The 26,849-nt window shown below is 47.0% G+C and overlaps 1 protein-coding gene across 1 annotated transcript in view; it reads left to right on the forward strand.

Moving 5' to 3' along the window:
- The window catches only part of EXOC3L4 (exocyst complex component 3 like 4), a 58,297-nt gene that overhangs the window by 17,635 nt on the left and 13,813 nt on the right, over window positions 1-26,849 (forward strand). Inside the window, exon 7 of the mRNA XM_048484641.1 lies at window positions 17,474-17,588. Within this exon, the coding sequence (XP_048340598.1) occupies window positions 17,474-17,588 (115 nt within the window). The remainder of the gene's footprint in view (window positions 1-17,473; window positions 17,589-26,849) is intronic.

Raw genomic sequence — 26,849 nt, forward strand, 5'->3', positions numbered from 1 at the left:
TGGAAAGGCTGGAAAGTATGGGACTTTTCAGTTTAGAAAAGAGAAGACCACCTAAACATCAGGAAAAACTTCCTGACAGTCAGGGCTGTTTGACAGTGGACTGCACTACCTCAGAGTGTGGTGGAGTCTCCTTCTTTGGAGGTTTTTAAGAGAGGCTGGATGGCCATCTGCCAGGAGTGCTTTGATTGTGTGTTCCTGTGTTGCAGGGGGTTGGACTTGATGGCCCTTGTGGTCTCTTCCAACTCTATCATTCTATGCTTCTAAGCCTAAGGTCCCTTTCAATCCATTTTCACAATTGTTTGCAAATGGATTTTGCCATTTCACGCGGTAAAATCCAGCTGCAAAGTGCATTGAAAGTGCATTATTCTGCATGTGCGGAAGAGGCCCAAGAGGGACAAGATAGAGGTTTATACATTTCAGTCAGCTGTAACAGGGATTAGACAGATTCATGGAAGATAGGCCTATCAGTGGCTATTAGCCATGGTGACTAAAAAGGAATCTCCACACTCAGGCAGTCGGATTCTGAATCCCAGTGCCAGGAGGCAGTGTCAGAGGAAGGCTGCTGATGCAACAGAGCTCATCACATGTTCTTGATGGATATACTGAGACTGCAAGATATGAATATTCCAAATTAACTTTGCTTATTAAACCCTGTTCTTAAAGAGGAGATATGGGATAAATCTCAGAGTCTAGGTCAGGGGTCTGCAACCTGTGGCTCTCCAGATGTTCATGGACTACAAATCCCATCAGCCCCTGCCAGCATGGCCAATTTCTGGCAGGGGCTGATGGGAATTGTAGTCCATGAACATCTGGAGAGTCACAGGTTGCAGACCCCTGCTCTAGCCCAGTAACATGTTGGAAACCAACAAGAGTTCCAGGGTACCCGCTTTTAAGAGTCAAACATGCCTTTAGCCCCTTCTGCACATGCAGAATAATGCACTTTCAGTCTACTTTCACAATTGTTTGCAAGTGGATTTGGCTATTCTGCACAGCTGCAAAGTGCATTGAAAGTGGATTGAAAGTGCATTATTCGGCATGTGCGGAAGGGGCCTTTGTCAGACACAGTAGGAATGGAGATCTCTGAGATGTTTTATCTCAGAAGACAGGAGGGATGATGTAAATAATGCTTGTAAAGGATGCAAAAGAACAATGTATATTATAATCAATTTAATTAGAGCAGAGGGGAAATGTCTGGGGGATGAAAAATAGCACCCGTAGTCAGATAAGAACCCTGTTCACTCCTGGGGGGTCCATTTTTTCAAATTTATGAATTGTTTCAAGTTCAGCCTCTGGCATTGTAATTTCTCCTTGGATTGTTTTTTTGAGGATTGCCACTTAAAGGGCAGCAACAGAATTACCTTGAAGATTAAAATGTTCTCCCACAGGCTTTTGAATATTGTGGTTTTAATGTCAGATTTGTTTGTTTGTTTGTTTTGCCTTGTGGCAATTATTTTTTTGCCTTTTTGACCAATATAGGGAGTAGAGGGGCATTGCTGACATTTGATTGCATATGTGAGGTTGGTTGAGGAGCAAGTGAATGAATCCGAGATGGTGTGGCTGGTGTTGCTACCCTGTTTCCCCACATATAAGACATCCCCTGAAAATAAGACGTAGTAGAGGTGCAAAATATAAGGCATCCCCCAAAAGTAAGACGTAGCAAAGTTTTTGTTTGGAAGCATGCCCGACGAACAGAACACAGTAAAATAAGACATCCCCTGAAAATAAGACATAGCGCATCTTTGGGAGCAAAAATTAATATAAGACACTGTCTTATTTTCGGGGAAACACGGTAGTTCCAGCAACAAGTGGGCAGAGCTTGGGGTTTTTTCCTTGTTGTTTTCTTTTTAATCCAATAACCATCCCGGTACCTAAGAGGCTCTTATTGTTCAAGCAAACCACAGTCCAAAATTTCCCACCTATACTTGACGCTATATATAACATGAGTCAGGTTGGGGGTCAGTATTCATGTAGCTCCACAGTGCGGACAACGTCTTGGGAAGAAAGGCTGAAACAATTCCTTCAGCCCCACTTTGTACTTGTGAGCCAAATCCAGCCTGCAGTACTTGGGAACGTTAGTTCCCTGATGTCACATGTGATCTCCATTATGTCATGTCATCTAGTTGAGCCCACAGTATTTTTAGCATACCTGCCGAGCACACTTGTGCCATGGGCCCTGTTGGAGTTAATTCTCTTCTCTTAATAGCTCCAATCTCAAAAAGGATATTGAAGAGATAGAAAAAGTGCAGAGAAGGGCAACGAGGATGATTGAGGGATTGGAGCACCTTCCTTATGAGGAGAGGCTGCAGCGTTTGGGACTCTTTTAGTTTGGAGAGGAGACATCTGAGGGGGGATATGATTGAAGTCTATAAAATTATGCATGGGGTAGAAAATGTTGACGGAGAGAAATTTTTCTCTCTTTCTCACAATACTAGAACCAGGGGGCATTCATTGAAAATGCTGGGGGGAAGAATTAGGACTAATAAAAGGAAACACTTCTTCATACAACGTGTGATTGGTGTTTGGAATCTGCTGCCACAGGGGGTGGTGATGGCCACTAACCTGGATAGCTTTAAAAAGGGCTTGGACAGATTTATGGAGGAGAAGTCGATTTATGGCTACCAATCTTGATCCTCCTTGATCTCAGATTGCAAATGTCTTAGCAGACCAGGTGCTCAGGAGCAGCAGCAGCAGCAGGCCATTGCTTTCACATCCTGCACGTGAGCTCCCAAAGGCACCTGGTGGGCCACTGCGAGTAGCAGAGTGCTGGACTAGATGGACTCTGGTCTGATCCAGCAGGCTCGTTCTTATGTTCTTATGTTCTTATGTAGCTGTGCTTTTCTGCAGTGTTTTTTAGGATCCTGACTAACACTAACATCATACCGCCCCTAGATGGCATAATACCTCTAGTAAAGAGCAAGATGGTAAAACCAGGGAAATCCAGCTCCCTTGCTAGCACATTAATCCCAAGAAGTAAGGCCAAGAAGTCAACTCTTTTAGTATTGCTAATTATTTTGCAGTTATCTTTAAATATCTTTGGCCATTGGCAGTCATTTGTAAGGCAGGCTTCTATGATCTATGTTATGGCTGTAGCAAATGTTTTCCTAATTTGATTTTCACTTTGAAAATAATCCTTTGGGGTTATTTCCACATGGTCAAAATATCCTGGGTTGAGCAAGAAAAATATCCCTGTGCAGCCAAGAATTCCGCATGATTTCTGGTCCTAAAACGGGTTTGCCCCACGATATTTCTCTCATCACGATATTCAAAAACAGCCAAATTGGAGGTTCCTTTTAAAAAAAAACTGGGGTGAGCCTGCTGGAGCCTGCTACCATGCGAAAACCAACTGGGAGCAGGACTGGTTTATTTTTCCCGCCTAGCCACCTAATCTCCCCACCTGACATTCATTCAGGCTGCCACTCAAAAACAATAGCCAATTAGAACTCAGGACACCAGACATGTTCAGATATACTTCCAAAATAAATACAGAAGTCCCAGGCTCATGCAAAACAAGCTGGAGTATTTCCTCACGGTCTTCACTGGATTCCTTCAAAAAACGGCCACCACTGCAAACAGACACCCCGGGATAAAATAGACTCAGATTTTTAAAAAACGGTGGTACACAGGTATAATTTTGCCATGCGGAAATGAGCTGGGATGGCAGGAAACTTATTTTTGGAAAGGGTACAATACCGACATAACTGCAATAATAGCAATATTGATATAACAGTAATTTAAAGACTTTTACAAAACCAGCGATCTTGAGACTATTGGGTATGATGAGATCTGTCCCTTTAAGAGTGAGTTGACGGGCAGACTTAAGAGAACCAGGAAAAGCAGACCCAGGAGACGTCAGCAGACAAGCTGCACAGCAAGGAGTGAGTGCCTCCTCTTGTGTAAACAGAGAAACATGAGGAGACCCCATGGCACAGTGAAGAGCCCCGAGGTAAACATTCCATGCAAAATGGTCCTCAGAAGGTATGCATCCTCGTGCAGGATTCTTGCAGTTCTGCTGGGCCTTGTTTGAATCAATTGTTTGACCAAGAACACATCCTAAAGCCCTCTGCATCTTCATATTACAGAGAAGATGTTCAGCAGTCAGAAAGGTACATTTGGGGGAAGTTGGTTCTTCATTACTTACTGTCACGCTGAGGAACACTGATGGGCTTTCAGCAGTTTTTCAGAAAATTGTTTAGATGAGGAATTGGACAATGGCCTCTAACTGCGGTCCATTATGCACGGAATGCATTGGGTTTCAGAATGACTATTTCACACTGATGCTATTGTGAAATAACGGGAAGCTTAGCTAGAACTTCTTTAATCTGAGATTTGGATGGTTGACCTCAGGAGAAATTCTACCTCTGTTTCCTCAAACTTGTTCCCTTTTCTCTTCCTTAAGTGAGAAATGTAGATCAAATCCCCCCCAAGTTTACCATTTAGACAAGATTCACACCATAAATCACATTCTCCATTATATTTCCGTGTTGTGGTCAAATTGGTTCTTTACTTCTCTTGATTGCTTTATAGCTTTGTTTAAAATCATGGGGTTTTCAAGACCATTAGAACATAACTAGCAAGGCAAAGCATTGCAAATCTAATTTTATTTAAAAATCAGGTTGTATTAGTCTTACAAAACTAGGAAATGCTAACTATAGCCAAACAATGACTCATTCCGCACATGCAGAATAATGCACTTTCAAACTGCTTTCAGTGCCCTTTGAAGCTGTGGCAAAATCCACTTGCAAACAGTTGTGAAAGTGGTTTGAAAACGCATTATTTTGTGTGTGCGGAAGGGGCCAATGTGAGGCAGCAGGCACAGAAAATTGTATCTAGGTAAAATACCTACACACACACACACACACACACACACACACACTCACACACACACACACACACACACAATTAAAACAATCCCCCCTTGAAATATATGAACGAGTGGGAAGTAAGTTGAAATCCCAGAACTTAGCCAATTGAAGGGCATTGCAGATGGTTCTGATAAAAATGTATGCAATACATAATGAATTTATGGAATTCAGCACTACACAATGTAGCGATAGCCATTAGGTTACAGAATATTTAGAAATGTTATTCTCAGGCAATGGATCTGCCAGCAGATATTAGCCATGGTACCTAAGGATCAAATTAGATTGAAACGTTGTGGGTTTTCTGGGTTGTATGGCCGTGTTCCAGTAGTATTTTCTCCTGGCGTTTTGCCTATATCTGTGGCTGGCATCTTCAGAGGATCCTGCTGCTGAGCCCCACCCCCTGCCTCCCTGCGGGGGGGACAGGGCTCGGTTGGCGTGTGGGGGGGTGCCTAGTGCTCCCCAGCATGCACCCAGGGGCATGGGTGACCCCATGTCCCTATGGGCCATTTGCCTCAGCATCGGAGCCCCAGCTGTGCTGGCAAATACTTCTCTCCTCAGAAACAGCTAGTGAAGAGTTGGGGATCGCACATTGCCTCTTCCTGCACATCGGCTGGTGCCTGAGTCCAAACAGAGCAGCGCCTGTGTGTGGCATGTTGTACTTGGGTCAGCCCTGGCCAGTGGTGCTTTGGGCCTAACCTGATGCCTCATCTTGGGGTACTGGCAGCCAAGTTGAAGACATCTGTGAGGTCATTAGGGCTAAAGGGCCTCATAACGTGGCTTACACCTTGGCTGGTTCAATTCCCCTATCTGTCCCAGCATAGCGTGTGACATTACATCATCATGATGCGTATTGTCCTGCCCTCCGACGCACACCATTGGCTGTTAGTGACAAGGCACAACACAGTAACTCCATGTTCGATATAGTGCCAAACTACCCATTAGACAGGAAAAGGAGGAAGAGAGAGCCGGAAACCATTGTTTCTCAAACCAGACAGTCCTACCATTAGCTTCAGTCAAGAATGAAAAGGAGGGGCCAAATTAAGTAGAAAATGTTGACAGAGATAAATTTTTCTCTCTTTCTCACAATACTAGAACCAGGGGCCATACACTGAAAATGCTGGGGGGAAGAATTAGGACTAATAAAAGGAAACACTTCTTCACGCAACGTGTGACTGGTGTTTGGAATATGCTGCCACAGGAGGTGGTGATGGCCACTAACCTGGATAGCTTTAAAAAGGGCTTGGACAGATTTATGGAGGAGAAGTCGATCTATGGCTCCCAATCTTGATCCTCCTTGATCTGAGATTGCAAATGCCTTAGCAGACCAGGTGCTCGGGAGCAGCAGCAGCAGAAGGCCATTGCTTTCACATCCTGCACGTGAGCTCCCAAAGGCACCTGGTGGGCCACTGCGAGTAGCAGAGTGCTGGACTAGATGGACTCTGGTCTGATCCAGCAGTCTAGTTCTTATGTTCTTGTGTTAAGTGATTTTCTCCCCTTCCAATGTGTTACATAAGAACATAAGAACAAGCCAGCTGGATCAGACCAAAGTCCATCTAGTCCAGCTTTGGGAGCTCACATGTAGGATGTGAACGCTTGTGGCTCTCTGGCATTTGTTGCTCCCGTCACCTGGTCTGTTAAGGCATTTGCAATCAAAGAGGATCAAGATTGATAAATCGACTTCTCCTCCATAAATCTGTCCAAGCCTTTTTTAAAGCTCCAGGTTATAGTGGCCATCACCACCTCCTGTGGCAGCATATTCCAAACAATCTGCGTTATGAAGAAGTGTTCAGTCCTAATTCTTCCCCAGCATTTTCAATGAATGCCCCTGGTTCTAGTATTATGAGAAAGAGAGAAAAATTCTATCAACATTTTCTACCCCATGCATAATTTTATAGACTTCAATCATATCCCCTTAGCGCCTCCTCTCCAAACTAAAGAGTCCCAAACGCTGCAGCCTCTCCTCATAGGGAAGGTGCTCCAGTCGCCAATCATCCTCGTTGCCCTTCTCTGCACTTTTTTCCTATCTCCTCAATATCCTTTTGAGATGCGACCAGAACTGGACACGAGTACTCAAGTCTTGGCTCCACCACTGCTTTATATAAGGGTATGACAATCTTTGCAGTTTTATTATCAATTCCTTTCCTAATGATCCCCAGCATAGAGTTTGCCTTTTTCACAGCTGCCATGCATTGAGTTGACATTCCCATGGAACTATCAACTAAGACGCCTAAATCCCTTTCCTCGTCTGTGACTGATAGCACTGACCCCTGTAGCGTGTATGTGAAGTTTGGATTTTTTGCCCCTATGTGCATCACTTTACATTTTGCTACATTGAACTGCATTTGCCATTTCTGAGCCCACTCACCTAATTTATCAAGGTCCGCTTGGAGCTCTTACATAATCCTTTGTGGTTCTAAGCACCCTAAATAATTTAGTATCATCTGCAAACTTGGCCACCACGCTACCCACCCCTACTTCCAGGTCATTTTATGAATAGGTTAAAGAGCACTGGTCCCAAAACGGATCCTTGGGGACACTCACCTCCGACATCTCTCCATTGTGAGAACTTCCCATTTACACCCACTCTTGTTTCCTGTTTCTCCAACCAGTTTTTAATCATAGAGGACTTCCCTCTTATTCCTTCATTGCTGAGTTTTCTCAACAGTCTCTGGTGAGGAACTTTGTCAAAAGCCTTTGAAAATCAAGAAGACAATGTCCACTGGTTCACCCCTGTCCACATGCCTGTTTACACCCTCAAAGAACTCTAGTAAGTTTGTAAGACAGGATTTGCCTCTGCAAAAGCCATGCTGACTCTTTCTCAGCAGGTCTTGCTTTTCTACATGTTTTATAATTTTATCTTTAATGATAGATTCTACTAATTTACCAGGAACAGATGTCAAACTGACTGGCTCTGTAATTTCCGGGTCCCCTAGATCCTTTCTTAAAGATTGGTGTGACATTGGCCATCTTCCAGTCTTACAGGGATGGAGCCTGATTCCAGGGATAAGTTGCATATTAAAGTGAGAAGATCAGCAATTTCATGCTTGAGCTCTTTAAGAACTCTTGGGTGAATGCAATCTGGGCCAGGGGATTTGGTAACATTTAGTTTATCAATGGCTGCCAGAACTTCTTCCTTGTCTACTACTATCTTCGCTAGTTCTCGGTTCGGCCTCCTAAGAAGCTTGGTTCAGGTGCAGGAATGTTCCTCACCTCCTCTTGGGTGAAGACAGATGCAAAGAATTCATTCAGCTTCTCTGCAATCTCCCTGCCATCTTTTAGCACACCCTTTGTTCCTTTGTCATCTAACGGGCCTACCGCTTCCCTTGCTGGTGTAAAGGATTCAATGGTGTTGATGGTGAAGTAACCTTGAGTGCATTCCACAGCCCGAGGCTGATGGTGATTCATGTGGAGGCACTTTATCTTCTTGTGAGATGAAGACTCCGTTCCCATGGGAAGCAGGAAGGGGGGATGGGGTGAATGGTGTTATAACCTGTGCTTCTGGCGGGAAGTGCCATTCCTGCCACTACGTGTATGTGAGCTTTCTAAGATGTCTTAATAAACGGACTTTTACACCCAAAAAGCCTTTTATTTCTGCTTCTATGGAATTCCTTACATTGTGGCAGGAATCCTAATTCATCTATATTCCTGTGCAGTGGACCTCTGTTATCTTGCGATGGAGAGGTTGAATGTTACTGCGGAAGGTGCGGTAGCCCCCAAAGAGGGCTCCAACCTTTCCCTTCTGGATCTGGAGGAACGGCAGGAGAAAAGCGGGCCTCGCTGGTGGCTCTTTCCGATCCCTCGTATCAACCACGCAGTCTTCCTTCTCGTTGGAGCGAGGGGCGTGGCAGCGACCATGGGGACTTCCATGAGTCGCTTGGGGCTGGTAATCTATGGATCGGCTGTGGATCGGATCTCTACCCGTTTTCGTGTGGATTACGGAAGCCTCAGATGCAACCTGTCATGGAGGAGACGGGCTTGACCACCTTTCATCTCGGCAACCCAGGAATCCATTGAGCGCATTCCTGGACTGCGTGTACAGTGATGCTCCCAAAAGAACCACCGTGGCTGTACTGGGGCCCGTCGAGAAGGATACTGGGACTAAACCTGGATTGGGAGGGTATCCGTGCAGAATCTTCAATCGGACCCCTGATCCCAGACCCAGCGACGCACCTGAGGTGCCCCGGGAGCCACTGGTGGCTACGGTGTCTCCGATGTCTCGCTTCCAGGCGAAGGTCGAAGAAAGCCTGCACTCCCAGCCGGATCTGTTCCTCTCCCATCAAGGAGACCTGGGATGAGGGAAGTGGGGCGACTCGCGAGATGCCCAAGAAGCATGGACCCGTGAGAACGTCAGCTATGGGAGGAGGAACGAACACAGTTGCAGCAAGAGCTGTAACCTGCAGAGGGACCGGGAGCGGCAACGCAGAAGTCCAGCTCGAAAGTTGGACCCGTGCCAAAGAGGCGGCTCCAGCGACAATATGCCCAGAATCTGTCAGTCCATGATGATAAAGTCCTGGAACACTCCAGACTGGATTTACAAAGGCAGCGAAAGCGTTCAGGCCCTCTTGCGCCAAAGTGAGCTCACTGAAGCTCTTAAAGCGGAATGACGAACTGGCCAAATTGGAGCGAGAAAAGCTGCTCTGCATGCGCACCAGGGATGCATTGACCGCCCAAGGAGAGGGAGCTGGCTCGTTGGAGAGGGAGCTAAGGGAGGCAGCAGACCAGGAAGCTAGGTTGGAGTCTATGCTGTTACTGATCACTTGAACCAGGGGGGCCCGCGTACTGGGTCCTGCCACCCAGCGCCAGCCAGTACCGCCAGCCCGATTCACGGCTACATTACCGCCGGTCGTATACCCAACCTGCTCAACCCGGCAACCACGCCCCAGCAGGCGCCAAAAGAGCCGTGGAACGGGGAATACTATCGACCCCGATACCAGCCCGTTTTGATGGGACCGGCTTCCAAACTTCCCTACTTCATTTTGCAACTCAATGCCCGCGGGAAGACTATGATGATTTATATCGGTCTGGTAGCGAAAAATACGAGGACATCGGCTCAGTCCTGGATGGGGCAGCAACCCGACTGGTTCATTGACTCTTTGGATTTGTAGATGAAGGCTTCTGCAGTGCCATAGCATTCCTCCAAGCCTTAAAATGGCGGCACCAAGATCCAGGCCGAGAATGAAGCTATCCGCACCATCAAAATATCCAGCAAGGCAACGCCCGTTTGCAGAATTTGCCCGTGAATTTATTGCGGCTGCTGGGGCACTTCCTCCTGAGTGGCTCTGAACGCATGAAATGCTAAGATACCGGATGCTGTGGACGGCAAGCTCGCGTGAAACGGTGTTTTAATTAGGGTTCCTCGTGCTATTGCAGATTGGATCCAGTTACCGGGGTCCCCAGGTAGGCGTCGTTGGAATCGCTCATGCGGAGCATGCGCCGAAACCCACCACTGTGCCCACCAAGCCAAGCCCAGCCGCCCTACGGAAACCACCTCTGAACGCCGTGCTTAGGCTGGGATTGATAATGCTTTACTGCGGGAGGGCCAGGTCATCTAGCGCCAACTGTCCCAGAAACAAAACCAACCACTCCAGCTACGGCGACTCCATCTGCCAAGCCACCTGCGCAGATCGGGCGCCTCCGGCGGGCTTTCGTCTAAGCGGTCATCGAAGGCGACCCAGAGGGGGAAGCAGCTGTTTGCCTTTCTTCAGCCCCCCATGGACATGGGCTGACTCTAATAGCGGTGAGTGAAGGCAGCGCTCCATTACTGTCCAAAGTTTCACAGCCAACCGCTAAACACACTCGCATTATAGCCTGCGGCCCTTGTGGATTCTGGCTGCTCCACTGCTTATCACGGCCCCAGGTGGCAGAAGGAGCTGGAGTCTGGACCAAATTCCCCTGGCTAAGCCCATACCATTCACCCAAATGGACGGCAGCCCCTGGGAGCGAAGGACCCGGCCAGTTCAAAACACAGCCGGGTCTCCTCCGTTCGCCAGAGCCATTGGGAGAAAATTAGTTTATTTTGGCCAGTGGCCAAACACTCCATAGTTTTGGGCATGCCATGGTTATTGTTACATGAACCAAAGTTCATTTGGAAAGAACGGGATCTTAGAATTCACTGACCCTCCCTGCGGTGAACACATGAATTGGGGGGAAAACCCAACTTCTCCTGACACACCCCCCCCCCCCTGGCTTCTTCAGCGATTGCTCCCGATTCTATTGGCATCCCACCTGCATTATCATGATCTAGCCAAGAGTTTTTTCAAAGAGCAAGAATGCGATCAGTTGCCACCCCACAGAGACACTGACTGCAAAATCGTTATACAACCAGGGGCATGGCCCAAAGGTAGAATCTACCGCATGAGTCCCAATGAGGAGAAGGAACTTCGTGCCTTCTTGGACAAGAACCTGCATTTCGGCCAAGGGTTCATCACGGCCGAGCTTCCACCAAACACCACACGCTGCTCCCGTTTTGTTTTGTAAAAAGAAAGATGGGTCTTCACGGCTTTGCACAGATTATCGAGGTCTCAATCGTCTCCCTGTCCAATAAATATCCTTTGCCTTTGATCAAGGACCTTTTAGATGCACTCGGCAAGGCGCATTTTTACTAAATTGGACTTGAGAGAAGCTTACCTACAGGGTCAAGAATTGCTGAAGGCTATGAACACTTGACTGCGTTTAACACAAAGTTTGGACAGTTTGAATACTTGATAATGCCATTGGGTTAAGTCAGGGCCCGGGCTTTATGGCTCTTATCAATGAAGTTCTCCATGATTTATTGTACAAAGGGAGTTGTGGTATACTTAGATGGCGTTTTGGTTACTCACAAACCATAGAAGAGCATGAAACATTGGTTGAGGTATTGAAGCGGCTTTTCGACAATTCTCTCTTTGCCAAACTCTCCAAATGCTGTTTTTCGCAGACCTCCATTGACTATTTGGGTTACGGATCTAAGCCGAGGGCTTAAAATGGATCCTGCTAAGATTGGCCTTGATCCTCCAATGGCCTGCCCCACCAACCCATAAGAGCTCCAATCTTTTCTTGGTTTTGCTAATTTCTATCGTGACTTTATACCCCAATTCGCTAAACTGGCTCTCCTCTCACAGACCTCTTACGCACTAAGGGTAAAGATCCACTGTCCGCCAAGCCAGGGGCCCCCTTTCCTGGTCTGAGGAGTGTCAAACAGCCTTTCAACTCTTAAAGTCTGCGTTTACCACGAACCCTCCTAAAGCACTTTGACCCAGATCTCCCGTTTGTGGTTCACGTGGATGCCTCGGACAAAGCACTTGGGGCAGCCCTGTTGCAGAAAAATAAAGATGGTAGGCTGGTTCGTGTGCTTATTTGTCTAAGAAATTCTCTGGTGCTGAACTCAACTGGACTGTAGGGGATAAAGAGACTGCGGCCATCAAAGTAGCACTCTCCCTTGGCCACTGGCTAGAGGTGGCTAAGCACCCCTTTCCGGTTTGGTCGGATCACCAAAACCTGGCAGCTCTTTTCCACCCCTCAAGATGTCCGGCAAAACAACTTCGTTGGGCGATTTCTTTTCTCGTTTCTCTTTACAGTCCATTTTTTCCCGGGAAAACCAATAAACTGGCTGGCTCTGGCGCCCTACCGGGGAGGGGGGTGGAGCTGCCTTCTGAGACATTCCGCGCTGCTATTTCTCTCCTCCCAGTTGGGGCTGGCTGTCACCCGATCTCAAGCGTCCACTCCTCCCTCCAGCCCCCCCCATTCCTAGTCTCGTCTCTCCTTTCCTGCGAGACTTCGAGGCCCGGCGGGCTGCACGAGCCCTCAGCGGAAGAAAGTGACTCCCCAATTCGCGTTTGGAGAGAATGGAGTTTGGCGGAGGGGGAATGTTGGCACGTGCCCCCCCCCCTCCGCCAAGCAGGTTCTTGAAGCTTGCCCACGATGCCCTTTCGGCTGGACATTTTGGCTTTCTGAAAACTCTGCATTTGGCCGCCCGGCAGTTCTGGTGGTAGCGCAATGCGCATAAGGACATTGAGGCATATATTAGGGCTGCTGCGGTTTGTGCAGAAGCCAAAACCATCCGGGAAAGCCCCATGGACTATTGAAACCTCTCCGGTGGCCTCCAGCCCTTGGGAAGTCATCTCCATGGATTTTTATTACAGATTTGCCCGAAAGTCATGGCAACACGGTTTTGTATGGGTGAGTGGTAGACTTATTTTCCAAACAAGCCCATTTTATTCCATGTGCTTCTCCCATCCCTCCGGCTCATTCTAAGTTGGCACGGCTGTTTACATTCAACATGTTTACGTCTCCATTCACTACAGCCCCGTTAGGTGGTCTCGACCCTTTGCCCCCAATTCATCCTTCAAAGTTCTGGAAGGCGCTTTTTTGGGGTTGTTTGGGGGCACTTGACCGTCGCTTCGCTACCACGCGTTCAAAGTGGCCGGAGAGCCGGAGAGAACAGACAAGAACCCTAGGAGCAGTATTTACACAAGCATTATATCGCCAACTACCACCAAGACAATTGAGTGCGAGCTTATTCCATTTATGCGGAGTAATGCTCTATAACAATGTCGGTCCATAGCAGTACAAAGAAAAACTCCCTTTGAAATTCAGTGTCTGGTCGCTCCTTCCCCAAATACTCCTTGCCACAACTACCCAGCGACAGCTTTTTGGGACCCTCCAGAGTTTCAACAATGGGATTTCTATCCCTAGCCGAGGGATGGAGAGAGCGGTCAGGACCGCCTTTACAAACAAGCTTAAGGACTCCCAAAACTGCAAGCTGGATAAACACCGCTCGGATTTTCCCTCTCTCATGTGGGCTCTTGGAATTGTATTTATCTCCACAAAAAAAATCTCTCTAGAGACGCAAGTGCATAAATTTTCCAAACTTGGCCAAAAGATTTGGCTGGGACCTTTTCTTAGATTACTAAAGTGGGGATTAATGATGTCACTGCCCGCTTTAGATTTGGCCTAACTCTCTTTTAGTAGTAACATTCATCCTGTCTCTCTTCCATCTCCAGCTTGCTCCAAAGAGGCTCCCGCTTCCGATGCCTGTACGGCATTCCACGCCAATGGAGAGGCCCCTACCGGACTATTATTGATGGTCACAAACACTACTGAGAGTGACGCTTATCCTGGACTCTGGCTTAATGTCATACGCTTAGCACGTATTTAGTCTCTTGGGTGGGATATTCCTCTGGGTATAATCAATGGGTTTATTCGAAAATATTGAAGCTCCCACCCTTATTTTTTTCTGCTTTCCAATCACGGCCTCTTCCGCTGGAAACCTGGGGGGGGAGGGTCTTCTTTAAGGGAGAGGCAGAGTGTAAAGGGGATCTCAATGGTGTTGATGGTGAAGTAACCTTGGAGTAGCATTCCCACAGCCCGGGCTGATGGAGAAGGCCCAGATTCATCGTGAGGAGACTTTATCTTTCGCTGGAGATGAAGACTCCGTTCCTCATGGGAAGCAGGAAGGGGGGATGGGGTGAATGGTGTTATAACCTGTGCTTCTGGCGGGAAGTGCCATTCCTGCCACTACGTGTATGTGAGCTTTCTAAGATGTCTTAATAAACGGATCTCTTTACACCCAAAAAAGCCTTTTATTTCAAGGCTTCTATGGAATTCCTTTACAGCTGGCTTCCCTTGCTTCTTTGATGTAACTTTGAAGAACTGTTTGTTGTTGGTCTTGATGTTCGCAGCCGTCGCGCTTCCTCATAATCCTTTTTGCCTTCCTTACAGCTAACTTGCTTCTCTTTTGCACACCATTTGTGTTCCCTCTCATGTATTCTTCATCAGCCAAACTGGACTTCCATTTTCTAAAAAAGACATTTTCTTTTTTCTGATACATTTCTCTCAACCTCTCTTGTTAACCATGGTGGCTTTCTTTTGGACTGGGTGCTGCCTTTTCTAACCTGTAGGAACACATTCCAGCTGAGCTTTTCTTATTACTGTGTTTTAAATGAACGCCTCCAAGCATCCTGGACAGTTTTTGACTTCCTCTTTGATTTTCCCTTTTTTAGCTTCCTGCGCACTCATCCCCCCCCCCCTCATCTTTGAGAAATTTCCCTTTCTGAAGGCGAAGATGTAACTACATTAGTAGTTGCCACTCTGTTAGCATGCTGAGATACTGAATCTGACAGGCATTGTGGTGGCTGTCTCCCTGTCGGCTCAACAACAACACTGACTTCCTCCGCTTTTCCAAGTCCTGGGTCCCACATAGAATTAGATCTAGGGATCACTCCTCTCCCCTGGTTGGTTCCCACAACCATCTGCTCTAAGTTTTTCCACAGTCATTTTAGCATATAATCCAGGGAATGCTTTCTCTCATACTATGACCTGAACATGCATTTCTATCCAGTTTATATGGGGATAGTTAAAATCACCCATTACCACTACATTTTTGTTTCTTTTCTTGTTAGCCTCTCTAATTTTCTTTTTCCATCTCAAGAATCCTCTCGCCAGTACTTTGGTCAGGGGGGATCTATAATATATTCCTAATATTAAAACTGTCCTTCACACCTGGTATTGATATCCAATAGTGATTCTGTAGGGGAACTCAGCTCCCCTTGCATTGTCTTATTCTTACATGTGATAACTTCATGCTCTCTTTGATGTAAAGGGCAACTCCACCCTCCCAATGGCTTCCTATCCTCTATCCCTTTCCTATAGAGCCTGTAGCCTGGTATAACAGCATCCCACTGGTTCTCCTCATTCCACCATGTCTCTGTAATGCCCACTATATCAAAGTCCTCCTTCAAAACTCTGTACTCTAGTTCCCCCATTTTAGGTCGAATGCTTCTACTATTACTTTTGATTATGAAATTATAAGTCCCTCCACGATCTTAAAACATTTTCTCCTAAATTGACATTTGGGGAATGTGTAGATTTGTTCATAATAAATTAATCGGTTGATCAAATTGCAAACCAGATGATTAATGAAGCAGAAACGTCTGTGATTACTGTGCTGTTAATGTACCTCCTGTTCCCTCACTGAAAGGTCAAAAACATATTTGCGTCCTTTACATGGGGCTAGTTGTTAACTGACATGCAGTAATCAGTCCGATAGGCTTCCAGAGACCCCGAGAGTGCAACTTAACTTAAAGTTTTTAATTGTACTCGGGCTTCTGTTTCTAACAACTACTCATCAGGGCTGCTAACTAGAAGGAGGTGGCCGGATCCGTTCAGATGTTTGGGGGATGCCGCACATTTAGAAGGTCTCGCTAAAACTGGGGAGCATCAGGCCAGAAGAAAGTACAATAACTAGTGAAAACATGACTTGCAGGCACCTAGCCTATAAGAAAACCTAAATGTGTTCTTTACATTGGCCGATTACCCACTGCACCCGGTTCCCCTCTCTTGTCATGCGCTTCCAGTCCCGCCGCGCACCGCAGCACTGGTGGATAATCAGACATTGTGAGTTTTTATTATAGATCAGGAAGTAGCAGAGGTGGGATCCAGCAGGTTCTCACAGGTTCCCGAGAGTAGGTTACTAATTATTTGTGTGTGCCGCAGAGGGGGGTTACCCCTGTCATTGATTTTGCTAATGCACTGTGATTTTTGCTCTTGAATTACGCCTCCCTCTCAGCAGTAGCGCCAAGTGGGACTTGGAAGCAGTCTAGAAGCAGGGAGGTGCACCGGCGCAAGCGTGGGCATCCCAAGCGCCTGCGTGCATTTGTTTCCCGCCCAAGGACTGGCGCAGTGGCTGCGTCCTTGCTAGCCAGTCTCCGGCCCAGGAGGCCATGCCCCACCCTCCGGAATGCCTGGTCAAGTCACGACCCGTGGCCAAAAGTGCCCGTCAGCCTCCTAACCAGCTCCACTATGCCACGCCATTGAAGTTTGAGTCCCACTCCCATGGGAACCTGTTACTAAAATTTTCGGATCCCACCACTGGGAAGTAGAATGTTTTTTAAAAAAAAAATACCAAAGGAGCAACTCGGTGCTAGTCACTCTCAACCAGAGCGTGAAGGGCAGTGTGAAGCTGCTTGGAGTCTCACTGGAGAGAGAAATGGGGTATAAATATCAAAGTAATAAAAATTATTCCATTGGCTTCCTAGACCAAGGCCCCTTCTGTACATGCAAAACAATGTACTTTCAATCCACTTTCAATGCACTTTGCAGCTGGATTTCACTGTGCAGAATAGCCAAATCCGCTTGCAAACCATTGTGAAAGTGCATTGAAAGTGCATTATTCTGCATGTGCGGAAGGGGCCTAAGTGATGACTTCAGTATTAAATAACAATCCTTTATAATGGATAAAAGCTCGGGAAATGGGTGGGTTTTTTTTAATGTAGGGTTGTATCCAGAGGTTGGATTCAGCAGGTTCACACCACTTTGGTAGAACCAGTTGTTAAAATGGTGCTTGTAAACAACCAGTTGTTAAATTATTTGAATCCCACCACCGGAACCGGTTGTTAAATTATTTGAATCCCACCACTGGTTGTATCCTACTACTCTACTCAGCATTTATCAGACTTCCCTCCAACACAAGATGACTTCCCCCAATTTAGACGAAGTTACATCACTCCCAAGAAATGTACCACTACGAGCCGGACAGAATAGCAGAATAAAGCCCAGAAGATTCCATGGAGATGTTTGTTCTCTGAATGTATTCATTACCATTTCAATTGAATCAGTATTCTTCTTCACTGCAGGACAGGCTTAAGGGAAAATTTTAGTGACACCCGCCAAGAACTGGAAAAAACCCTGAATGATGTGATGCTGAGTTACCAGAAACACTTTTTACACAAGCTGAGACCGAAGACCCAGGTAAGAGGAGCATTTGCAAGTTTGGAGCTGAAGTCAGTGGCCAAGATTCAACAGCAGCGGTTTATACTTTTATGTTCTCAGTCATGCTAGTATCATTATGAGAGGGTGGGAGAGTCTTTCTCTGTTGACCTGTGTTTACACTGTGCCGTTTCTGTTGTTTTGCCCCTGCACAAACTCACCAAACAACCACAAGTACAAACAAGCTCAGGATGACTGAGGGAATCCAGTACATTTCTACACTAGATCTGCAGCAGATGTGAGTCCATATAGTAACTTGAAACTCTGGATCAGTTCCTTCTTGTAGCCAATTACCTGAGGCTTCCAACCAAACAGGTTAAAAATTGGAGTACAGTGAAAATTGGAATTAGAACAATTGGAGGCGTGCAAAACTTGTGGAGGAGGGAGGGAGGAGGAGGGAGGCCGTCACGTTTCGGTGGTCTATGCTTGGGGACTCGGTGCCACGCAAAGCCCAATCAATCCTCACGGGGAGGGAATCCCTGGGCTGGGCCGGCTGGGCTGTGGCAGGGACAACTGCCACCATAGACAGCTGGACCTGACCATCCCTAGAGAGTCTCAAGGCATCCATCATGGTGACAGCACAGCAGCCTAGACACCAGGCCTAGATCCCTGCAGTAGTGGCAGCCATCTCTGGAGTGACTTGACGCATCTGTGAAAGCAGTGGTGCAACTGTAACCTCTATCTGTGGGTTCTGTGGGGCAGAACTTGGAATGAGTTTGCAACAACAAATTTTTAAAAAACAAAATGGTTTACTTTCTTAACATATAACATCAACATTTAACATCACACTTCAAGGTCCTGTTCAGGTTGCATTTTCAAGTCCTTATATCTACTGATACTGCCAAGTCCAATTCTTCTTTGCAAGTGGGTTGGCTCCTGAAGACTCCAAGGGCTTGATGAACAGGATTCAACATGATGAAGGTTTCCGGGAGAACTCTCACCCATTACAAACATAAAAAAACCCTGAAACAATAAACTCCAACATTTACTACATAGCAAAAAGAAACAACTTCCTTCCCATGAGTTCCAACAACATTGTAGCAGTTACCTTAACAAGGTGGGAGCTTATACCAGGGGTAGGGACCTGCGGCTCTCAGATAAATTCAGGAACTACAATTCCCATCAGCCCCTACCAGCATGGCCAATTGGCCATGCTGACAGAGGCTGATGGGAATTGTAGTTCCTGAACATCTGGAGAGCCGCAGGTTCCCTACCCCTGGCTTATACAAATCAAGGTCCGAGTCTGGTAGCCTTGTCTCCTCCAAACTCCATGAGCTCTGCAGCCTCCTGCTGCTTTGAGTCTCCACCCCTTTCTGGGTCAACCCATTCTGAGCATGGGGGTTACACAACCTGGGAGCCACACCCAGGGTCTTCCATGACCTGACCTGGCAGCCGATGCCTAATCTCTTTTTTAAAAAAAATGGGATGATTTAAACCCCCGTTTGTTTGTTTTTTTTAATTTCAGATTTTTCTGCAGGACTAGGAGGGTCCCTTAATTCTGCAGAAAAACCTGTTGGGGTGAGTGTGTCCTCTATCTGTGGATTGAAATATCCGCAAGCAGGGGGGCACGCTTTGGACTTAGATTTATTTTACAGACTTAACAGTTGGTTCTCACTTATATTAAGGCGAAAATCCTATCTGTCAGTATCCGGCTAACAAAAAAAATCAAAGAAAGGGGATAATGGGTTTGAACAAGTAAATGGTCTTGAAAAATTTTAAATAGTCTGAACCTTAATTAACAATTCTATGGTTAAAATATCACATTTAGTGTTGCACTTTCAATTAGCAAATAACAGTTAACTTACAGGACATATCTAACAGAATGAAAAGATTGTCAAAGCCGTCTCTGGAATGGACCAGAATTATCCTTAGTTTCCAGGTTACAGATGTTTGAGTTTATCCCAAAGTTACCAGTTGTGTCAGGGTGAGGGGTAGGAGGAGAAAAAGCGGTGTAGTGGTTAGTGTGTTCGGAGACTCACGCCCCTTCCGCACATGCAGAATAATGCACATTCAATCCACTTTCACAATTGTTTGGAAATGGAATTTGCTGTTCCGCACAGTAAAATGCAGCTTCAAAGTGCATTGAAAGTGAATTGAAAGTGCATTATTCTGCATGTGTGGAACGGGCCTTAGTCTCAAACCCCCATAAAGCTACGTTTAAACTAGTGTGACCAGACATCCCGCTTTCGGCGGGACAGTCCCGCTTTTAAGTAATTTGTCCCGCGTCCTGCAGGGTTTTAAAAATCTCCCGATTTTTGGAAGGCTGCCGCACTGCCTTCTGGGGCGCTCCCCTTTTCCCGCCCTGTCACAGGGCGGGAAACAGGGGAGCGCTCCAGAATGCAGTGTGGCAGCTTCCCGCGCACGCGGCCACAGGAGCGCGCTGCCTTTTGGGGCGCTCCGCAGTTTCCTGCCTGGTCACAGGTGAAAAAGGTGAAAATCTGGTCACCTTAGTTTAAACTTATTGTCTGCCTTTGGGCTTGTACCTTTCTCTCATCCTAAGCTACCTCTCAGGGTTGTTGTGAGGATAACATCAGAGCAGAAGAAGAGCCCTGAGGAATCAGGCCAGTGGTCCATCTAGTCCAGCATCCTTGTTTCACACAGTGACCAACCCATTTCCTCTGCAGATCCAACAACAGGGCTAGAGGCTGATCTCCCCTTCACCATGTCTAGTAGTTCCCATGGCTAGTAGCCACTGATAGACCTGACATCCTCCATGAATCTGTCTAGCCCCTTTTTAATCCATCTCTGACTGTAGCCATCAGTTCATCCTCTGGCAGCAAATTCCACATTGTAATCACTTATTGAGAAAAGAAGCATTTCCTTTGGATCATCTTGAATCTACTGCCCATCATTGGTTGCTTTTGAGATTGGGTTGTTGGGAGAGAAGAGTTTGGATTTATATCCCCCCTTTCTCTCCTGCAGGAGACTCAAAGGGGCTTACAATCTCCTTGCCCTTCCCCCCTCACAACAAACACCCTGTGAGGTTGGCGGGGCTGAGAGAGCTCCGAGAAGCTGTGACTAGCCCAAGGTCACCCAACTGGCGTGTGTGGGAGTGTACAGGCTAATCTGAATTCCCCAGATAAGCCTCCACAGCTCAGGCGGCAGAGCGGGGAATCAAACCCGGTTCCTCCAGATTAGATACACGAGCTCTTAACCTCCTACGCCACTGCTGCTCTTCTGTGGAGGAGAAGAAACCATGTAGGTTTCTTTGAGCTGTTCAGAGGAAGAGTGGAATAAAATGTGATTGATGGATACTTCAAAAGAAAATCCCAATCATCGTTTTATAGGCCAATTTAAGTGCTCGGAATTCACATGGTGACGCTGACTCTTGACTGTGCAAACTAAGCACAATTACTAGGGTGTTGTGGGTTTTCCAGGTTGTATGGCCGTGTTCCAGTAGCATTTTCTCCTGACGTTTCGCCTGCATCTGAGGCGGACATCTTCAGGGGATCATGCATACTCAGATCTTCAGATCCTCTGAAGATGCCTGTCACAGATGCAGACGAAACGTCAGGAGAAAATGCTATTGGAACACAGCCATACAGCCTGGGAAACCCACAACACCCTAGTGATTCCGGCCGTGAAACCTTCAACAATAAATAAGCACAATTCCTTTGGACTGTGAAACTATAGCTGCATCAACAGGTTTAAACTCCAGAAAGTAATGGGTTTTTACATCAGCCAGGCCACTCAAAATCTTCCTCCATTCATGCCTGTGTTTTTTTGCTCATGAGTTTGCGACTAGGCCCTTCTGTGAACGGATACGAACTCTTACTTTCAACCACAGTTCGACCCACTTGTTTGCGGAAGCTGCCGCGAGAGCTTGGGTGGAGGAATAACAGTCAAACCCACAAGGTCTTCTTGTGACATGTTGACTTACAAGCGCTGCCTTAGCATTCATTTCTGAGTCTGCGTGACCTCATTTCTGGCTCTGATTTTCAGCAAAGACAAGATGAGAATAGTGAAACTTTACTGTTGTAAAGACTATTAAAGTATGAAAATGCCTCCTGTAGACAACATGACATCGTCCACAAGACGCAGCTGCTAAAGGGGACATCATGCTTAATACCAGAGGTGAGATCCAGCAGGTTCTCACAGGTTCCCGAGAGTAGGTTACTAATTATTTGTGTGTGCCAAGAGGGGGTTACTAATCGGTGATTTTGCCACGTGATTTTTGCCTTAGTTACGCCCCTCCTCTCAGCAGTAGCGCGCAGAACTTGAAGCAGTCTAGCAGGAGGTGCACCGGCGTGTGTGTGGCAGCCCGCGCCTGCGTACATTTGTTTCCCGCCCAAGGACCGGCGCAGCAGCTGTGTCCTTGCCACAACCCCGCCCAGGAATGCCCCGCCCCCAGAATGCCCGGCCACGCCCCCATCGTGCCCCACCCAGCCCCATTGGCGCTACGCCACAGTTTGAATCCCACCACCCTGGGAACCTGTTACTAAAATTTTTGGATCCCACCACTGAATACAGCACATGATGCCCTGCAGCAGCTGCCCAAGCTGAGGACAGCAACAGACCAGACTCATCCATTTCAGGGAAGGCCAGGATGGCAGAGGCTAAGAGGCGGTTCTAAATAGCCAGGGGAAGGAGCAGGCAAGGAGAAGAATAAGAGTTTGGATTTATACCCTACTTTTCTCTCCTGTAAAGAGTCTCAAGGCAAGTTACAAACTCCTTTCCCTTCCTTCGCCCACAGCAGACACCATGGGAGGCAGGACTTCCTGCTCCCCAAGCCCCACCCCCGGCCTCAGTGCTTATAAAAGAAGGACTCCGAGGCTGGGACTGCAGTCTCTTCTGGCCTACCGGGAGGGGAGGTCAAAAGAAACTACAGGCTGCTAGCTGGAAGCCCAGTCGGCAGGGGGAGTCCGGGGGGTGGGGAGGTGGGCACCCTAGACCTTGCCCATGTCCATAGTGACATGGGTGGAGTCAAGGGCAGTGGGGGGCAGAGCCTGGGGGGCGTCCTGGAGACAATTTGTCTCCAGGCGCCATTTATCCCTGGTACGCCTCTGTCTCCCACCCTTACATTTTCACATCCGCGAAGGTGGGAAAGCAGGGCACTTGAACAAGATCTCTATGAAATGTGTCGTTACCAGAAGAGGCAATCTGGAAACCTAACAAGTTTCAGATCAGGAGATAAATGACTAAAATTGCAGGTCCTTACTTCTACAGTGTGGTTTCTCCAGATAGAGATGTTTACCGCCCAGCCTGTTATCGGTGTGTTGAGCTTAACCGAGGCCTGCAAAGGAGGGAAATGATGAGGCTCGCATAAGCCGTGACCCCACACACACCTCCTTTTTTTTACTGGAAATATAAACAGTGGTATACCGCTTTGAAGCAAAGACAGATCCTGTCACGCCAGGATCTTCTAATCTACCATGGGAGGATGGCTCATCATCGAGATTGTACTTCTTCAGTAAGAAAGCATTCGCACTGTACAGTGTTGTACAAACATTCCTTCCAGTTCTCCATAAAATTTGCATATTTTTTTTGCCATGTGCGTCGTTTGGGTTAGCCGCACCTCTGTGACATACTTTTCCACACGAGTTTCCGAACTATAGATCTAACGATGCACAATCAGAGTCAATTACCATCTCCGCATCGCTCCCATGTGCACTTCTGCTAATGTGCAGAACGTGATCTTGGACCAAGCATCGAGAATGCTTGGCGTCTCCACAGGATTGGCCGCGGTTCATCGACCTGCTCTCCTATTCCACTTGGTTCTCTCCCCCCCCCCCCAATTTACATTTTAATTGGTTTCTTCCTCCTTAATGCCTTTGCCAGATACTGCCAGGGGTTTATATTTATCTAGGGAAACACGGTTCAGGGATTAGAGGAAGCCAGAATACTGGAAGACAACCTGCCCGTGCATAAGCCCTTCATTAAGTGAAGCATATGCTGGAAATCTGTGCACGTCACCATTGACAATTAACAGAGATATTTGCGGCACTCCCCTTTGAAGCCTTTCTCCTCCAGCACCCCAGATCTGTATCCATGGTTGTGCATTCCTTGTATGACTTCCACAAATAACACAAACCTGCAAGCTTATTTCACAACAGAAACTCAATTTTAAAGAAACACTACTTCAGAAGATGATAATTTGGAGTGGGAAAGGGATGGGGATAAAGGGATGGTTGACCATTTCCCAACTGACCTTTTGTCCGCTCTCAATAGTGCAGAACTATGCCCTTCCAACTCTAGTCTGGAGTCAGCGTGGTGTAGTGGTTAAGAGCAGGTGGATTCTAATCTGGAGAACCGGGTTTGATCCCCCACTCCTCCATCTGAGTGGTGGAGGCTTATCTGGTGAACTGGATTTGTTTCCGCACTCCTACATTCCTGCTGGGTGACCTTGGGCTAGTCACAGTTCTTTGGAACTCTCTCAGCCCCACCTACCTCACAAAGTGTCTGTTGTGAGGAGAGGAAAGGAAAGGAGTTTGTAAGCCCCGTTGAGTCTCCTTACAGGAGAGAAAGGTGGGGTATAAATTCAAAACACTAACTCGCTAACTCTAGTCAGTAGGCTTAGAAAGCTGTGGCTCTACCTTGAACTGCACTGTAAAGCTCACCGCCCAAATAAACCCACTTCTATTTCCTGCAGAGTTCTGAACCAGAGGCTTTCTACGCTTAAACCCAGAGTGGAAGGTGCCCTGATTTGGAATGGAAGACTACATGTAACTTCAGGACCTCAGTGCTGGATGTAGCATTGTCTAATGTGCAAAGCAACTAAGAAAAATACTCAGCAGGGGGCAGGCAAGTGGTCAGCTAGAGAGGGATGTAAAGTTAGGGACCCCTCCATTCTGTTGTGTCACCTCTCCTCAGACCGATATTCTCAGGTCTAATATCCTCCTCCTTCTCAGAAGTTAAAGAAAAGGCCCCTTCCACACACGCAAAATAATGCGTTTTCAAACCACTTTCACAATTGTTTGCAAGTGGATTTTGCCATTTTGCACAGCTTCAAAGAGCACTGAAAGCAGTTTGAAAGTGCATTATTCTGCATGTGCGGAATGAGCCAAAGAGACGCTTCCTAGCTAGCAAGATAGCAGCATGCTATTTCTCCCTCTTTCCTTTCCTAAATGACCTTCCTAATAAACATTTACCTTTTGCCCTTTTAACGAGTTAGCCGCTTCACTGTGCTTTAAACTCCAAACACACCAAAAACTCCAGCATGGTGCAGTGGTTAAGAGCACGTGGATTCTAATCCGGAGAACCGGGTTTGACTCCCCACTCCTCCACCTGAGTGGCAGAGCCTTATCTGGTGAACCAGATGTGTTTCCGCACTCCTACATTCCTGCTGGGTGACCTTGGGCCAGTCACAGTTCTTCGGAACTCTCTCAGCCCCACCTACCTCACCAAGTGTCTGTTGTGGGGAGAGGAAGGGAAAGGAGCTTGTTAGCCACCTTGAGTCTCCTTACAGGAGAGAAAGGTGGGATATAAATCCATAATGTTCTTCTTCTGTTCTGCAATATATGGTTTTTTCAAATCATAAGATCATTTGTAGGTTCTCAGTGGGGCTGTCAAGCAAAAAAAATAAAAAAACCTTCACTAGTGTGGCAAGCATGATGACAAGACATCACTTCAGCGAAAAATCTGGAAGTCATGGCAGCAGCTCCAAATTTCCCACTGATTCTTAGCACTAGCACCATCATTCTAGATTCTTCCAGAAGTGACACCATCACACTCACAATGGGGGCCCCTGCCATGTCCCCGCCCCCAATCTATCCTGCCAGCTACCATACTTGGCTTGGCACCCCTAGCTATGAACTGGATTGATGTTTCTTAAATGACGTGCTTAAGCTTGTGTTGCAAAATTGACCCCCTTTGTGGGTTGTATGCCATTTGAAGCACTGCATATTAATGTGCATATTAAAGTGCATATTAATGATGCCCCTCATTTGGAAGATTGAGAACAGGGCACATCTGGTGAACAAGATGTGTTTCCGCACTCCTACATTCCTGCTGGGTGATCTTGGGCCAGTCACAGTTCTTCGGAACTCTCTCAGCCCCACCTACCTCACCAGGTGTCTTGGGGGGAGTGGAAGGGAGAGGAGTTTGTAAGCCACCTTGAGTCCAGGGGAGTTTGTAAGCCACCTTGAGTCCGGGGGAAGGCGGTATACAAGTATAATAAATAATAGTAACAACAACAACAACAACAACAACAACAACAACAACAACAACAACAAGGTCCTCTAAAAATATAGCATTTGAAAACAAAACAAAATGAGTCCGCATCCCAGAAAATGGATGTTTCCATCTGTGGTCTTCTTTTGGCAGACCTGATCGCCTGATTTTTTTAAAAAAAACTCTAAACACCACTGCAGTGCCAGACCTGTGCGTTCTGCAGTCGGGACTTCCCATGCCTACTGTTCCTGTTTAAATTTTCTGTCTTCCCTCCCCCTCTCTCCACTTGATTCACCATTATCCCTTCCCCTACTTGGTTCTCTTGGCATTCTTGCTTGTAAATGATCAGCTGGTGTTCCTCCGCAGAAGGCACGGAAGCGTACATATTGTCTTACAGTTCATCAAAACCACTTCTCGTTTTCTCACTGAACCTCGGGCCGGTCACAATTCTCTCAGAACCCTTTCAGCCTACACAGAGGTAGACAATGGAAACCACCTCTGAACAGACTCTTGCCTTGAAAACCCCATGGGGTCACCATCAGTCTGTCCTGACTTGCTGGCCCTTTCCATCACCACTAGCGTGGAGTCGTGGTTAAGATTGGTGGACTCCGATCTGGCTTTGATTCCCCACTCCTCCACATGAGCAGCTGATTCTGGTCTGGTGAACTGAATTTGTTTCCCTGCTCCTACCCATGAAGCCTGTTGGGTGTCCTTGGGCTAGTCACAGTTCTCTCCGAACTCTCTCAGTCCCACCTGTTTCACAAGGCATGGAGAGAGGAAGAGAAGGAGTTTGTAAGCCACTTGCAGGAGAGAAAGGTGGGATATAAATCCAAACTCTTCTGCTTCTTCTCTTCTATTACATTCACGAGCAATGAAAACAATCTGCGCAGTGACATTCATTAGATTTAGAAGAAGAAGAAGAAGAAGAAGAAGAAGAAGAAGAAGAAGAAGAAGAAGAAGAAGAAGAAGAAGAAGAAGAAGAAGGAGTTTGGATTTCTATCCCCCCTTTCTCTCCTGTTGGAGGCTCAAAGGGGCTTACAATCTCCTTGCCCTTCCCCCCTCACAACAAACACCCTGTGAGGTAGGTGGGGCTGAGAGAGCTCCGAGAAGCTGTGACTAGCCCAAGGTCACCCA

The sequence above is a fragment of the Sphaerodactylus townsendi genome, linkage group LG02 (genome assembly GCF_021028975.2).
Source record: "Sphaerodactylus townsendi isolate TG3544 linkage group LG02, MPM_Stown_v2.3, whole genome shotgun sequence".
Classification (NCBI taxonomy): domain Eukaryota; kingdom Metazoa; phylum Chordata; class Lepidosauria; order Squamata; family Sphaerodactylidae; genus Sphaerodactylus; species Sphaerodactylus townsendi.